This window comes from Pongo abelii, chromosome 14 (genome assembly GCF_028885655.2).
Source record: "Pongo abelii isolate AG06213 chromosome 14, NHGRI_mPonAbe1-v2.0_pri, whole genome shotgun sequence".
Classification (NCBI taxonomy): Eukaryota; Metazoa; Chordata; class Mammalia; order Primates; family Hominidae; genus Pongo; species Pongo abelii.
This window is the reverse complement of record NC_071999.2, coordinates 28,508,058-28,523,330: the sequence shown is the minus strand read 5'-3', so window position 1 is coordinate 28,523,330 and position 15,273 is coordinate 28,508,058. Positions and strand designations below refer to the sequence as shown.

The 15,273-nt window shown below is 46.7% G+C and overlaps 1 protein-coding gene across 1 annotated transcript in view; it reads right to left on the bottom strand.

Moving 5' to 3' along the window:
- Positions 1–15,273, bottom strand: part of ATP12A (ATPase H+/K+ transporting non-gastric alpha2 subunit) — a 31,422-nt gene that overhangs the window by 4,766 nt on the left and 11,383 nt on the right. The window contains exons 9-17 of the mRNA XM_054529518.2: positions 14,602–14,800; positions 14,333–14,442; positions 12,662–12,796; positions 8,777–8,969; positions 6,705–6,880; positions 5,564–5,700; positions 1,310–1,460; positions 582–750; positions 340–494 (exon numbers count right to left, since the gene is read on the bottom strand). Of these exons, the coding sequence (XP_054385493.2) occupies positions 340–494; positions 582–750; positions 1,310–1,460; positions 5,564–5,700; positions 6,705–6,880; positions 8,777–8,969; positions 12,662–12,796; positions 14,333–14,442; positions 14,602–14,800 (1,425 nt within the window). The remainder of the gene's footprint in view (positions 1–339; positions 495–581; positions 751–1,309; positions 1,461–5,563; positions 5,701–6,704; positions 6,881–8,776; positions 8,970–12,661; positions 12,797–14,332; positions 14,443–14,601; positions 14,801–15,273) is intronic.

Below are 15,273 nucleotides of genomic sequence, written 5' to 3'. Positions count from 1 at the left end.
TGGGAGGTGGAGGTTGCAGTGAGCCAAGATAGCACCACTGCACTCTAGCCTGGGCGATGAGAGTGAAACTCTCTCTCAAGAAAAAAAAGCTCACTATAGAGGGTTTTTAATTTCCAAACATTTGGCAGATGCCTCTGGTCCCTTGCTTTGAGGAGTGGCATGTGGACCGGTAGAATGGGCACCACCTGAGAACCCGTGAGAAATGCAGAGCTACAGGCCCCATCACATCGAAGCTGAGAAGCATTGAGTTAGTCCATCCCCGGCCCTTGAAGGTAGTGACCCTGAACTTGACCTCCCCTGGGGCAGGCATCACGCCCTGTTCCCTTCAGTGTCACTTACAATGTCTGTCCCCAAGTCAATGAACAGAATGGTGATGGTGCCAATGGGCAGGGGGAGCCCGACAATGATGTAGATCAGAAAGGGGCACAGCTCGGCAATGTTCTTGGTCAGGGTGTAAGCAATAGTCTTCTTGAGGTTGTCAAAGATCAGGCGACCTAGGCAGAGAGGTTTCTCCTTCAGAACTTACTTCTAGTCCCCCAGACCACCCTAGCCCTTGGGAAGACCCCCTGAGGCTCACTCACCTTCCTCCACCCCTGTGATGATGGATGCGAAGTTGTCGTCCAGCAAGACCATGTCGGCTGCATTTTTGGCTGCATCAGAACCTGCTATCCCCATGGCAATCCCAATGTCTGCCTTCTTTAGAGCCGGAGAGTCATTAACTCCATCCCCTGTCACAGCAACAACAGCATCCTATGGCGGGAGACCCAGGGAGAAAGTGGGAGTGAGCAGGCCCAATGGGTTGCAGGCCTGGCAAGAGCAACGCGACCTCCCTTTCTCTTGAGGTTGCGAGGATGATTATGGCTGAACGGAAAGGCCCATTTAGGGGAAAAGATAAAGATGAGAAATCTTAGAAGCAGGAACAAGTGTCTCCAAACAAGATGTGTGCAAATGAGGAAAACCTAATGTGCAGGTGTTTTATATCTTATGTCTTCACATTTTTTGTTTTAAATCTTTGCATTTTAAATCTTTCTTTACTCACAACTACCACAGTGGCAAATGCTTCACCAGGCTCTCATGACAAAATGCAGAGAGCTGGGGTGAGCCTTTCGGGGAACATGTGGTGGGGGTCTCAAAGGAGGACAGGGGCCAGCCCACCTGAGAGGGTGGAGAGGTCAAGTGATGAGGATGAGCCAAGAACTCTCTCTTGAAGTTTCAAAGGCACCATAGCCTGATGTAAGATCCAGACCTCTGCACTTGCCCATGGACAGTGATGGGCCTGTCAGTCCTCTGGACACTGCTGTCCACCCACCTGCCTCTGACAACCCTCCACAATGATCAGCTTCTGCTGGGGGGATGTCCGGGCAAAGACAATCTCCTGGTAGTTGGCTAAGATCTCATCCAGCTGTTCCGAGCTCATGTCCTTCAGCTCCATGCCAGTCACCACAGCGGCCTTGGCATCCCTAGAAGAGCCAGAAGAAACTGGGTGAGGCCCAAGGGCAGATCTTAGGTTGAAACACTGTTCCAGGCAGGATGCTGGCTGAAGCCTTTCTGACTTGACCTGGATGGAACCCAGTGTCCTTGATACCTAATGCTCTAGTGAGGGAACAGGAGTCCTGGGAACACCTTAGTCTCCATTTCAAGAGGGCAAACTGAGGCTAAAATATAACACCATTTCTTGGTACCATATAACAATAGGAATAAAAAACCAGGCAGCCTTATCCCTACTAGAACAGGTGAGAGTGGTACTTCCCAGAGCATCACTTTACTTCAGAAGTAAAAGGAAGTTAAAAAACTGCCCATTCATGGCCAAACGCAGTGGCTCATGCCTGTAATCTCAGCACTGTGGGAGGCTGAGTAGGAGGATCACTTGAGGCCAAGAGTTCAAGACCAGCCTGGGCAACATAGTGAGAGCCCCTGTCTATACAAAAAATTTTTAAAAATTATCCAGGTATGGTGGCATGTGCCTGTGGTCCCAGCTACTCAGCAGGCTGAGGCAGGAGGATTGCTTAAGCCTGGGGGGTTGAGGCTGCAGTGAGCCACGATCATGCCACTACACTCAAGCTTAGGTGACAAAGTGAGACCCTGTCTCAAAAACAAAAATAAAAATAAAACCCCCAAACTGCCTGTTCATGTGTTTTGGGTCCTAGAATTCTTTTATGCCCAAACAAGGGGTAATAATTACTTGCTGTTGGGTATTTCAGATTCACAGAGTGTCATCTTTGTGCAATGTGCTATGTAGGCAGAAGTTTACTGAAGTCTTTGAGCAGTGCTATTGCCTGCTGACTATAAAAGTAAGGTTCTAGGGCCTATTGGTTATGCAGAGCTGCCTGAGCCACTCCCCTGCTAAAACTCTTCAGGGGCTTCCCACTGTGCTTGGAGCAGACCCCAGAATCCCTAACTTTAGCCAGTGAGCCCAGGTGGGGCCTGCGTTGTCAAGCTTCGCCTCACCTTGGGCTCTCCCTCCTGCCCGCTGGATGCTCTCAGTTCTGACGTCCTCCATCCCCCATACCCTAAGGCCTTCATGGGTCTGGCTCCCTGACCAGGAATGGGCATCTCTCACCTCAGCTTCTTGTGGCTAACACTACATTTCAGCCTTCAAATCTCAGCTTAAACAATGTAGGTACAAACCACTGCAGGTCTTTTTCTCTACAATTTGCAAGTTTTGAGCTTTCTAGGTCTGTTTTACCTCTTGGTGCTAAATATTGGAATTCTAGCACTTGACTCAAACTACAGGTCTTCTTAACTGCTGGCAAAAAAAAAAAAAACAACAAAAAAAAAACAAAGTAAGAGAAGAAAGAAGGGGTGTTTCCTTTCCCCTTACACGTGCTAAGATGCAATTTTTATATGGTCATGAAACTAGAGCTGATGAAGTGAATAACTGAAAACATCCACAAAAGCATCTACTTCACTCAGTGTGGTGATTTGTACAAAAATGTGTAATCCACTCTTCCCTTTTGTGGCCATGAGCGGAGTGGCAGTGGCCAAGAGGAAGTTCAGTCCCTTTGTGACTTTTGACTGAGGCAAGAATCGTAAAAGGCATTTCAATGCACCTTCCCACATTCGTGGGAAGATTATGTCTTTCTCTCGTTCCAAAGAGCTGAGACAGAAGCACATTCTGGGGTCTGCTCCAAGCACAGTTCCATCCATGCCCATCCGAAAGGATGAGGATGTTGAGGTTGCACAAGGACACTATGCAGGTCAGCACATTGGCTAAGCGGTCCAGGTTTATAGGAATAAATGTGCCATCTATACTGAACAGGAGCACAGGAGGAGGCTAAGGGCAAGACCATCATGTGCACATCACCCAGCACGTGGCCAACACCAGGCTAAAACTGGACAAAAACCACAACAGATCCTTGAATGGAAGGCCAAACAAATCTTCCTAAGTAGGGAAGGAAAGGCAAATATAAAAAAGAAGCAATTGAGAAGATGCAGGAATAAGATATCTTATATACAACTTTCATTAAAAATTGCTAAAATGGGCCAGGCGCAGTGGCTCACGCCTGTAATCCCTACACTCTGGGAGGCCAAGGCGAGCAGAACCCTTGCAGTCAGGAGTTAAAGACCAGCCTGGCCAACATGGTGAAACCCCGTCTCTATTAAAAGTACAAAAACTAGCCGGGTATGGTGGCACGTGCCTGTAATCCCAGCTACTCAGGAGGCTGAAGCAGGAGAATTGCTTGAACCCAGGAGGTGGAGGCTGCAATGAGCCGAGATTTCACCACTACACTCCACACTCCAGCCTAGGCAACAGAGAAACACTCCATCTCAAAAAAAAAAAAAAAAAAAAAAATCTGCTAAAATGAAGCTGGGTGCAGTGGCACAAGCCTGTAGTCCCAGCTACCTGGGAGGCTGAGAGGGGAGGATCCCTTGAACTCAGGAGGTCGAGGCTGCAGTGAGCTACGATCACACCATTGCACTCCAGCCTGGGTGATCTGACAGGACACCTTGTATCTAAAAAAAGAAGACTTGGCTGGTCTGAAGGTAGTAGTGAATTAGCTCAACTGATTGTTCACAGTCAGTTACAGATCAAACTCTTCTACTCTTTCCCCTCTTCTCACTACTGCACTTGACTACTCTTTAAAAAATTTCTTTTAGGCCGGGTGTGGTGGCTCACACCTGTAAGCCCAGCACTTTGAGAGGCTAAGGTGGGTGGATCACTTGAGGTCAGGAGTTCGAGACCAGCCTGGCCAACATGGCAAAGCCCTGCCTCTACTAAAAATACAAAATTAGCCAGGCATGGTGGTGGGTGCCTGTGGTCCCAGCTATTCACGAGGCTGAGGCAGGAGAATCACTTGAACCCAGGAGGTGGAGATTGCAGTGAGCTAAGAGATCACACCACTGCACTCCAGCCTATGTGACAGAGAGAGACTCTGTCTAAACAAACAAACAAACAAAAATTTGTTTAAAATTCTAAAGTGAAAAAAAGTATAATCCGATTATCTTACAAAACCAAACAAATAAGCAAGCCCCAAATTTGTTTTCATAGAGAGATGTTATGTATACTAAAGGGCACTGCAAGACTCTTAGACTTCAGGTACTGTTGCTGTGCCCAGAGGCGGGAACCCTGGTTGGTTGTCTAACTTGGTAATTTGTTATGACCTGACAGCTGTGTGTCCCTAAAAGACCTAAGTGCTTGGAGAAACTGAAGAGGTGCATTGGTCTTTCCCTCATCTCCCGCATGCGTGAAAGCGTAACCCAGCTAATGAACATTTCTTCTCAACCTGAGAATTTGGAGTCTTTGACTCATGGAGACCAGGCACAGTCCAGGCCACTCTCCCGCACGCCCAGCTCCCTAGCCCTGTGTGTCTCCCTCATTACACTGAGCACATCATTGTTAGCTTTGTTTGTGTCTCCTTGGCTCAGTGGAAAGATCCCCAAGGGTGTGGATAGTATTGTTCAGTTTGCTACTGTAGTTCCAGGTCTTGCCTGGTATGTAGTTGGCACGCAGTAAATACTTGTTGAAAGGATAAATACATGAGTGAATGTACAGTTGGATGAACATGATTAAAAGAATAAGGATAAACATGATTAAAAGAATTAGGAGAAACAAGGAAAAAAAACTTTCCTTAGGAAGCTTCCATTCTATTTATTACCAAATAAAAAAGAAGGGTGTGTTTACATAGCTACACGTTATGAAACCGGGTGGATAAATACCCAAGATGCTTACCAAGGGGGGTGCATGAAACAACCCACAGGGTTCCTATGATTCCAAATTATGCAACTGCATCTATGGCAAGTAATTTCACATAAACCCTTTGTTTCAGTTTTTCTTATTCTAAATTGGGCACATAGGTTTTGTGCCCAGGGCACAACTGGATTTTGAAATTTCAAACAAGGAACACATAAAGGGTTATTTCATGGTGTCAATACTGTGCCTGGCACATATTAGCTGCTCAGTGAAATTAGAGTGAATAGATGGATATGCAAATTATAGCTCAAACCAGCCCAGCATCACTCTGAGAGCAAAAAGCTGATTTGTTCCAAGTAGTGCAGCTCTTTAGAGCCAGTGGGGCCCCTTGGGTATGAACTGGAATTTTTGCTATGCTGCTCCTGTGCTTACTGTTTGTTAACTTGCTCCACAGCAATGTTGAGGCGATGTGCAATGTCTTCCACTGTTTCACTGTTGGCTGAAATGATCCCCACACTCTTGGCGATAGCTTTGGCTGTGATGGGATGATCACCAGTAACCATAATAACCTAGAGCACAGACAACAAGAAGGCCCATGGATAATGAAGAACTCGGTTGGCCACAGTGGGTATGGTTCAGTATTACCTACTCCGTAGTGCCCTGGGAGAATGTGGTTGGTGATTACAGTGGCAGCTCTGGCTCTACAAGACAACTGTCTTTGGAGGAAACACTAATCCCATTGGGTCTACCCTTGCTCCTAAGCTTCATACGCTTCCTCCTCTGACATGAAAGGAAGCCCTTCCCCTTTGATACCACTTTATTTGTGAAAGGGCTGGTGAGTGTCTACTTCGGGGTAGCCCCATGTTACTTCAACAGTCTTAATATTAACCTAGTAATGATGAACATGGATTATGGGGGCTGAGCCTCAAGATTGAGTAATAAAGCCTTTTTTCTTTCTTTTTTTCTTTTCTTTTTTTTTTTTTTTTTTTGAGACAGAGTTTCACTCTTGTTGCCCAAGCTGGAGTGCAATGGCATGATCTCGGCTCACTGCAACCTCCGCTTCCTGGGTTCAAGCGATTCTCCTGCCTCAGCCTCCCGCGTAGCTGGGATTACAGGTGTGTGCCACCACGCCTGGCTAATTTTTTGTATTTTTAGTAGAAACAGGGTTTTGCCATGTTGGCCAAGGCTGGTCTGGAACTCCTGACCTCAGATGATCCACCTGCCTCTGCCTCTGCCTCCCAAAGTGCTGGGATTACAGGCGTGAGCCACCGCGCCCAGCCAATAAAGCCTTTTAGTATCTACCACGGACTAGGGCGAGATATGGTCACTTCAAGGCACTAGAAGATTCTTCTCATTGCATTTACTGTTTATGTGGTTCATTCCACATAGACACAATCCTTTCATTTTTGTGGGACAGTTTCAGTAAACTTAGCACAGTGAAACTAGAACTAGAATAGGAATTATGATATTTACTTTAAGACACCTAAATACTGACCGTCTGCTATGAAAAACATTATTAGAAAGGAAAACGACATAAAGAGAGAACTTCTTGAGTCAGAAAAATAACTCCCACCTTGATCCCTGCACTCCGGCATTTGGTGACTGCATCTGGCACGGTGGACCGAGGCGGATCGATCATTGACAGGAGTCCCACAAAACAGAGGCTGGAGGTCGGAAAGTTCATAGCGTCTATGTCAAATGAGTAGGTTTCTGGAAACTCATCTGCTGGCAGGTAGAGATGACAGAAACCTGTAATACAGACGAATTAGGGAGTCAGTGAAACTAGAATAGGAAATGAAAAAAAAATAAGAGGAGAACATGCTGATAAACCTCTGTCCTCTACTGTTTTACCAATACATCAGAATAAGCCAGAATTATTTAATTTCTTCAACTCCATAATGCAATTTTTTTAGGAAAGACATATTTCATCCAAATATAATTCACTGTGTGTTCATTAGGCTCTGTGTTCTGGAAATATATCTTGCTATATTGCCGAGTTCTAGGGCGTACACAGTCTCAACTTCTGAAGCTTAGCAGGGCACAGAGTTAAAGGGATCAAGCACAGGGTACATCTCAGGGCAGAGACAGACTTCAGCTGCCTGGAGGGTCAGGAGAGACTTCCCCAAGGAGGTCACATGTGAGCTGAAGCTTGAGAGGGGCACAGATGATTTCTAGGGAAAAAAGGGAGGGTGGCGGTGGGAAGGCCACTTTCAGCAGAGAAAACAGCATGTGAAGGAACAAGGGGGTTCAGTGGAGAGGCACAAAGTTCAGTATTAGATCAAAATAAGCCCAAGAGAAAGGCCAGCAGGAATGGGGCCGAGCCATCCTTTTCTCAGAAGGCATCAGCCTCTCATAGGCCGAGGTGGAAGGGACTCTTGTGTCTGGTGGGACCTCCAAGATTGTGTGATCAGCTTTCACATCCAATTTATTTTCAGCCTGGCCCACTGCTTTGCAAATGTCAGTGGAGCAGGCTTTGAGAAATCAAACGCAAGTGGGCATCGATCCCGTGTAGAATACCTGGTGCCGTGGGTTATTGGATGCCTAAAGCATCACCATCTCATTTATATGCTTTATCTGCTTTGCTAACTCCAATAGCCTTTAGAAACACACATTCCACAGACTGCATCTATATTGGTGAGGACTTCCATGGTGTTTAATGAGCCGGATCGTCAACCATACACTTCTGTTTCCTTGAATTTGTCATTCTGTGGTCCTGATGGGGCACCATTCCGCCAGCCCTGGTGCTGACAACAGGACACACTGTCCCCTTTGACAACACCGCAGGCACCCCCATTGGGTCCTCCTCCTGTTGCATTTCTAAGGTTCCTTCCTTCCTGACACTTCGTCTGCATCACTGGCATCACTCTCTTCCTAGTCGTTAAATGGGAAGCTTAATCATTTTTAAACTGACTATCCTCCTCTAATCGGTTCTAAATCTTACCAACTCTACCTCTATGAATTCTCTTGCCCTGATGTCTCCTTCCCATTCCCATCACCCTGATAAAATTCCCATCCCTTTTGCCTGAGCAAGGGCAGCCACTTCCTATGGAGTGTGCATCTCTCCTCTCCCTGCTGCCACCAAAGACATTTAAAGGAGTTAAAGAAATTTAACTCCTTCCATAAAGTCTTCTCCAGCCCTGCGACTGCCCAGCTCACTCTAGCAGCACAGCCCTCGGTGCTCTCTACTGACTGCAGGATGAAACCTGGCTCCTCACCCAGATGTTCAAGACCTCCATCTCATGACCTCCAGTGTAGCCCTTGAACCCTGTTTCTGTGACGGTGCCATCTCACCTGCTGGCAACACCCAATGTGCCCTACGCCGTTCTGCCTCTGTATTGGCCTGTGCTGTTCCCTGGGCCCTGGATACTTTCCCCTATCTCCCCTCAAATGCAGTCACTTAAGGCCCAGTTTGAAATTTAACTCCTTCCATAAAGTCTTCCCTGAGCTTGCCTCTCTGGAGGCCACCCCACCCTGCTTGGTGCTGTCACACAGCGTCCTCTCCTTGTTCCCATCCTGCTTATCATGTTCTCCTTTACACGCTTCACGTGGATGCCATGGCCACTCGGCTAGGTCACAAGTCCTCAAGGCGCCTGCCTCATCTCTGTGCCCACCAGGTGATGGGCAGGGCCCTGCCGCCGCACTCACCCAGCACACGCTCGCCCAACCCGCCCAGCTCCATGTAGGCTGTGTGGAAGGTCTTGGCGGTGCTCTTGTCCAGTGGGTGCTCCTTGCCATTGATCATGATGGTGCTGCATTTCTCTAGGATGCGCTCAGGGGCCCCCTTCATCACCATGAGGAGACGCTTGTCGTGGGGGTCATCTGTCTCGTGGATGGAGAGCTGGGAAGGAATGAACCGAGCGTGTTACTTACAGAAAAACGCATTCCTTCTTCTCTACTGCTCCATTAAATGTAAAGGAGGAAGAGGCACAATGGCATCCTCAGCATGTTCCGCCCTTTTTCTTTCTGTGGCCAAGTAAGACAAAGAGCTCTAGACTTGGCCCCAGCCCAGAGTGGGGCACCCACTCTGGATAAGCGGAGCTCATCTTTCAAGCAAAATTGGCTGCTTTGGGCAGGCTAGATGTGGCCGTCAGCGTGTGAAATCTTGTGCCTTGAACAAGATCTCCCAGGGTGACCGTGAGAGTTAGGGGGCTGCGAGCCTCTGCATCTCACCTCCTCTACCTCCCTGTGGGGAGCAGCCATCTTTCAGACCCAAACTATTCTGAGCTCAGGAGGGCAGGAGGCAACAGGAATTTCTGCACCCCTTCACCTCATTGTCCATCCAGTTTTCCTGCTTGGATGTCATAGAAAATGGCGGGGTGTGAGGAAGTGGACACTTCCACGTATAGTGTTTCAGGAAGACAGCCGAGTCACAGGAGTCTCCATTTTAATAGGAATGCTCTTGGCCCAGCAATTCTAATTCTAGATCCATCCTAATAAGATATGCAGAAAAATCGATATACAAGAATAAAATGACTAACTCTTATCTAGCCCTTCTGATAAGCCAGGTACTCTTCTAAGCACTCAAGATGAATCTCAGGAAGCTGGAGTGTTTGGGAGAAAATATTTTGCAAAGAAAAGTGCTACAATTTTGGGTATAACAATTCTTTACAAATCAGTATTTCTTAGACTTTTGGGTATCAAAGATGAGTACAAAAAGAAGTATAGGGCAAATAGGGTTACCAGCTGCTGCTGCTGCTCTTTTTAATGATCAAGTAAAGACACTGAGAAAACCAACCAACCAACAAAAACCAAACCAACAAAAAACCTCCCATTTACTATCCCTATCGCTTTCTAAAACATAGGCCTTTTCTTTTTCTTTCTCTCTTAATTTTTTTTTTTTTTTTTTTGAGACGGGGTCCCACTCTGTCGCCCAGGCTGGAGTGCAGTGGCACAATCACAGCTCACTGCAGCCTCGACCTCCCAGGCTCAAGCAATCCTCCCACCTCAGCCTCCTAAGTAGCTGGGACTACAGGCATGTGCCACCATGCTCAGCTAATTTCGTTTTTTGTTTTTTTGTAGAGATAAGGTCTTGGTATATTGCCCAGGCTGGTCTTGAACTCCTGGGCTCAAGCAATCTGCCTTCCTCGGTCTCCCAAAGTGCTGTGATTACAGGTGTGAGCCACTGTACCTGGCCAAGATAAGGCTTTTTACATTTAAAACATAGGGATAATATGAAAAACTTTTATGGTGTGTACCACGTGCCAGGCACTGGTCTAAGTGCTGTCCACATTGACTTATTTATCCTCAAAACAACTTTAAGGCCATGGGTACTATTATTATTCCCTTTTACAAAGGAGGAAACTGAGGCACAGAGGTTCAATGCTTCACTCAAGGTTACTGAGCAACAGGTGGCTATCTGGTGGCTGAGTTGGGATTTGAGCCCAGGCTGGCAGGCTCCAGAGTCCCTGCCCTTAATCATGGAGGCTACAAAGGATAATCTTTTAAGTTAAATACATTCATCTTTATATAAAACTTTATAAAACATTTTCCAATTTGCCATAAACTGTTTTAAATGTCTTAACAGACCAGTGTGTTTGGGGCATCACCATTCTAATCAATAAGACATAGGCTTTCCATTTTATTTCCTTCCCGCAGAGACGTCTCCTTCCAAGGCTTAGCATTGCTCATGTGAGGCTGAGCACTGCTCATGTGTAGATATAAAATGACCCTAACAGCATCCAGACAGCACCTCCGACCTCTTCAGCAGGAACTCACACAGGCCCCTCTCCCCTTTCTAGTCCCACTCTATGTAGCCACTTTGTCCTCCAACTTGTACATGAGGCCTCATGGAACCTGCTTTTTCTCCCTTTTGCAACAGGGCATGCCTTTACCCTGGGAGACGGAGCTTCAGGAGGGCTCCAAGTCCTGCTGCTGATGGAGGCATCATCTAACCCCATCTTCACACTGTGCACTGATGCGTGGCACCTCAACCTCCTCATCCTCTAGCCACCCCACAGCATCGTCGTGAGAATGAATGATATAATACGTGTGGAAATTAGCACAGAACAGCTCCTATTATTACTAGTATTATTAGTATAATAATACTTGTCCTAAAACAGTCTTTTAGGACTGTTGCCCACTCTATTTTCACTGAGGTTTTATGTAAGAGATGTGATTTCTTGGCTTGAGTATTTTACATCATATGTTTCTGGTTAGTTGTCTATTTAGCTAACTGTGATTCTCTGTTGGCTCACTATCCACAAAGAAGACATTTGCAACACAAGAGTTCTTCTCTAGGCTGGGCTTGGTGGCTCATGCCTGTAATCCCAGCACTTTGGGAGGCCAAGGTGGATAGATCACCAGAGGTCAGGAGTTCGAGATCAGCCCGGCCAACAAGGTGAAACTGTGTCTCTACTAAAAATACAAAAAAATTAGCTGGGCATGGGGGTGCATTCCTGTAGTCCCAGCTACTCAGGAGGCTGAGGCAAGAGAATTGCTTATACCTGGGAGGCGGAGATTGCAGTGAGCCAAGATCGTGCCACTGCACTCCAGCCTGGGTGACAAGAGTGAAACTCCTTCTCAAAAAAAAAAAGAGTTCTTCTCTAACCCTAAATTCCATCTGAACTAAGAGGGGTGGATAATCACCAGAAATCTCCACACATACAGTTGTGGTTATTCTATTTCTATACTTCACTGTTGTGCAAAGCCCAAGTCCAGATCCAGTGTGGGCTCTGTGGAAAATCCCATCTGCATGGGGACGTGGGGCTCCCAACTGTCATTTGTCTTAACATGGGGAGGCTGTGATGGCTGACTGTGGGCCAGCCCTGCTTGCTGAGATAACCAGGCAAGGAGGGCCGTCTTCTACCACAGCACAGGGGCTGGCCCCGGAAAACGACGGGGCTGTCACCTGAGGGGCCGCTCACCGGTCTCCCCAAAGGGCAGGGCTTTCTCCCATGGCCTGAACTGCGCCGCACTCCCTCTGTGTGATGGTGGAAGAATCGTGGACTTGGTGTCAGGCTTGGGAACACTGGGAGCTGTGTGACTCTGGTCTCTCCACACTTTCTAAGGGCCTGCTTCCCCCTCTATGAGTCAGGATTCATCAGTCCTACCTCACAGGCTGGATGTGAACATGGAACGAGGCCACGTAGGTCAAGGGCCCGATGCAGTAGAGGTGAGAGGAGCAGGTGTTCAGCCTCCCCGTTGCCCACTTGGCATTTATGCTTTGGAGTGTGGCTGCTCCTCATGGCAGAAGGTACCTAATAGTGGTGGTGTGAGTGTGTTTGTGTGTGTGTGTATGTGTGTGTGAGAGAGAGAGAGAGTGTGTGCCTGTGACAGAGATAGTTCATTCATAGGAGCAGCCAGGCCCTGATGAGGTCCTTGCCTTTCTTTCTTTCTCTGCCCTGCTTCAGGGCTAGGAAGGAGGCCAGCAAGCGAGCTTGACCTAGGGGACCAGATGCCCAGGTGCTGTATCCCTGACGACTGTCTTTGAAGTCAGGTATCCTTCAAAATATGAGGTAAGCAAAGGATACATGCAAGTAGAAAGGTCATGCTGCCGATGACAGAGATTACCGGTTGTGAGGAAAAACTCACCTGAAATTTATTAGTAGAGTTAAAAGGGATTTCAGCTACTTTGCGGTTTCTTTTTCTAATTTCCATCACATCACCCAAAATGACCTCTGAGAATTTTAAAAGAGCAGTTTCTGAGGCATCTCCAATCACAGCTTTCTGGGAATCAAAGAAGAAAAATATTTGCAGCACATATTTAATGAACCAACATGCCCTCAGCATAGGACCCAAAACATACCTCCTGATCCCATTACCATCTAGTTGGAGAGACATTATCACGTGATCAGGGAGGGCTGCAAGACCCTGGTAAGCGTGTAAACAATAGTGCCACCTACTGGCATTAGGGATGTTTGGAGAAGCTGGACCTCTGTGAAGACTGAAGATTTCGTGGAAAAAAGCAGCTACGAACTAGATCTTGATAGATAGGTGGGTTACCGATACACAGAGAAGAAAGCCTTCCAGAAACCAGGATGCGGGTGCAGGGGCATGAGGGGCAGGCTCGTCTGTGAGTGTTCAAGGTAAAAGTGGACGTGGAGGGTGTCGCAAGACCTGGAGGGCCCTGAAAGGTAGCCTGAGGTCTAGACTTGAGAAGCAGAAAACAGGGAAGTACAGAAAGATTTTGAGCAAAGTTAAGTGACTATAAAAGCACCCTTAAGGGAAATTAGTGGCATTTGAGAAAGACTCCAGGAGGGATAAACTGGAATCAAGGAGGTTTAATTCCAATCAACCGGTAATCAGCTATTTAGATGGAAGGTACTGCTGATAAATAGTGAAGTTATGTATATTTTGAAGCAAGAATGATAGAACTTGGTGACTCACTGGATATAAGGAAAGGATAAAGTCAAAGATGACTGCCAAATGTTCTGTTCCAATGACAAATAGAATGGTTATATCATAGAAAATTAGAAAATTGGGGCAAGGCACTGATGTGCAGCTAGGCTGGGTATGGGTGGAAGTTAACGAGCACGATTTGTCCAACTTCCTAGTGGAAGCACACAGCCAGCCGGACATTCAGGTTGGAGTTTAGGTAAGAAATTAGAACTGGACATAAAGATTTGGAAGATATTGACAAAGAAGCAATTGACCAAAAAGAGCATTCATGAGCTGTCTGATGGAGAGAAAAGCAAACAAACAAACAAAAAAATAAGAAAGAAAAAGAGTCAGGGAAGGAAACAGATGGCAAACAGAAAAGCCAGTAGAACCGAGATTCACTGACTCATTGAGATGGAGAGGAAAAGGGAGGAAGGGAAGCGGAGGGGGGAGAGTTTATTGTATGTTCCGATATTCCAAGACTCCTTAGAGCTTTGTCTGCAGCCATATTCTAGTTAACAGGAGTCCTTTTATTTTTATCCAATCACATTTTAAATTTCCATGAATGGCATGTATATTAAAAGGAACTTTGATTACATCCACTTAGCTGGCAGAAAAGTCAGGAAAGTAACTTAGAGGTGCATTCATTTCCAGAATTTTCTAAAGACCCTAAAGCAATATTCTGAAACCTTTTAAGCATCTTTGTATTCTCAAAGCTAGTGTGCATAAAGAAAACTTTCTGTATGTCTTGTGAGTCCGACTTGCTCTTGCAAGCACTGAACAAACTTTAAGCAGCTGGAGAGACGAAATCAAGCACCCAATCAGACCCCAGCAAGCGACTACAAACTGCCTGTGATTTAAGACTGAGTGCTGCAGAAGCATTACCTTCATGATGGGGACATTTTCCTGTCCTGGCTTGAACTCCGCTCGGTTACATAATGTTATTATCTTGGATAAGGAGGCCCAAGTCCTAGAGCTTTGGTCAAAGACTTGGTCTGGAAGACAGAGAAAGAACGGTGGCTGCTGTGGGTTGGGCTGGCTGTCCATGAGTCACTGTCCAGCAATCCTCCGGCTACAGACCCTGCTGTGTGCTCAGCTCAGCCCCAGGATGGAGTCCACAGCTTTGTCCAGACCGAGCTCTCCATAAGACTTACTTGAATGGTCTTCACTGGTGTCAGCCACAAAGATCTGATTGTCAAACCACAGATGGGCCACTGTCATCCTGTTCTGGGTCAGTGTCCCAGTCTTGTCCGAGCAGATGATGGAGGTGGAGCCGAGGGTCTCCACAGCCTCCAGGTTCTTCACCAGGCAGTTCTTCTTGGCCATCCGTTTTGCTGTCAGTGACAGGGTCACCTAGCAGGAGAGGGAAGGACGCTTTGGGAAAAATTTTCATTTGAACTCAGGTCCAATAATACAGAAAGAGCCAATATGAGCTGTGATTGAATTTTAGGAGACAGCTGGACTAGTTCTAGGGGAGAGGTGTGGTTGCTGGTGCAGCTAAGCTGACCTGGTGACTTATACACCACCAAGAGCCCTCTATGCCACAATCCTTTTTTAAAGATTAAATATGAGACACTGTTCTTGTTCCTTCATGACTTGAAGAAAACAAGGGACCCACGGGCAGCAAACACGGACACGCTGCTGTGGCTGGTGCTCATGTACAATCATGACACTTCCTGTGGTCCCTAAGCAGGAGTGTGTAAGAGACTGACCAGTGCATGCCAAAGAGGTTGTCCCAAAGGACACACTTATTGCTTTGGGGAATTCAGCAGCCTTTATGTTGTTTCATTTTAAAAGCTCCATATTTTAAAGATGCTTTTAAACCC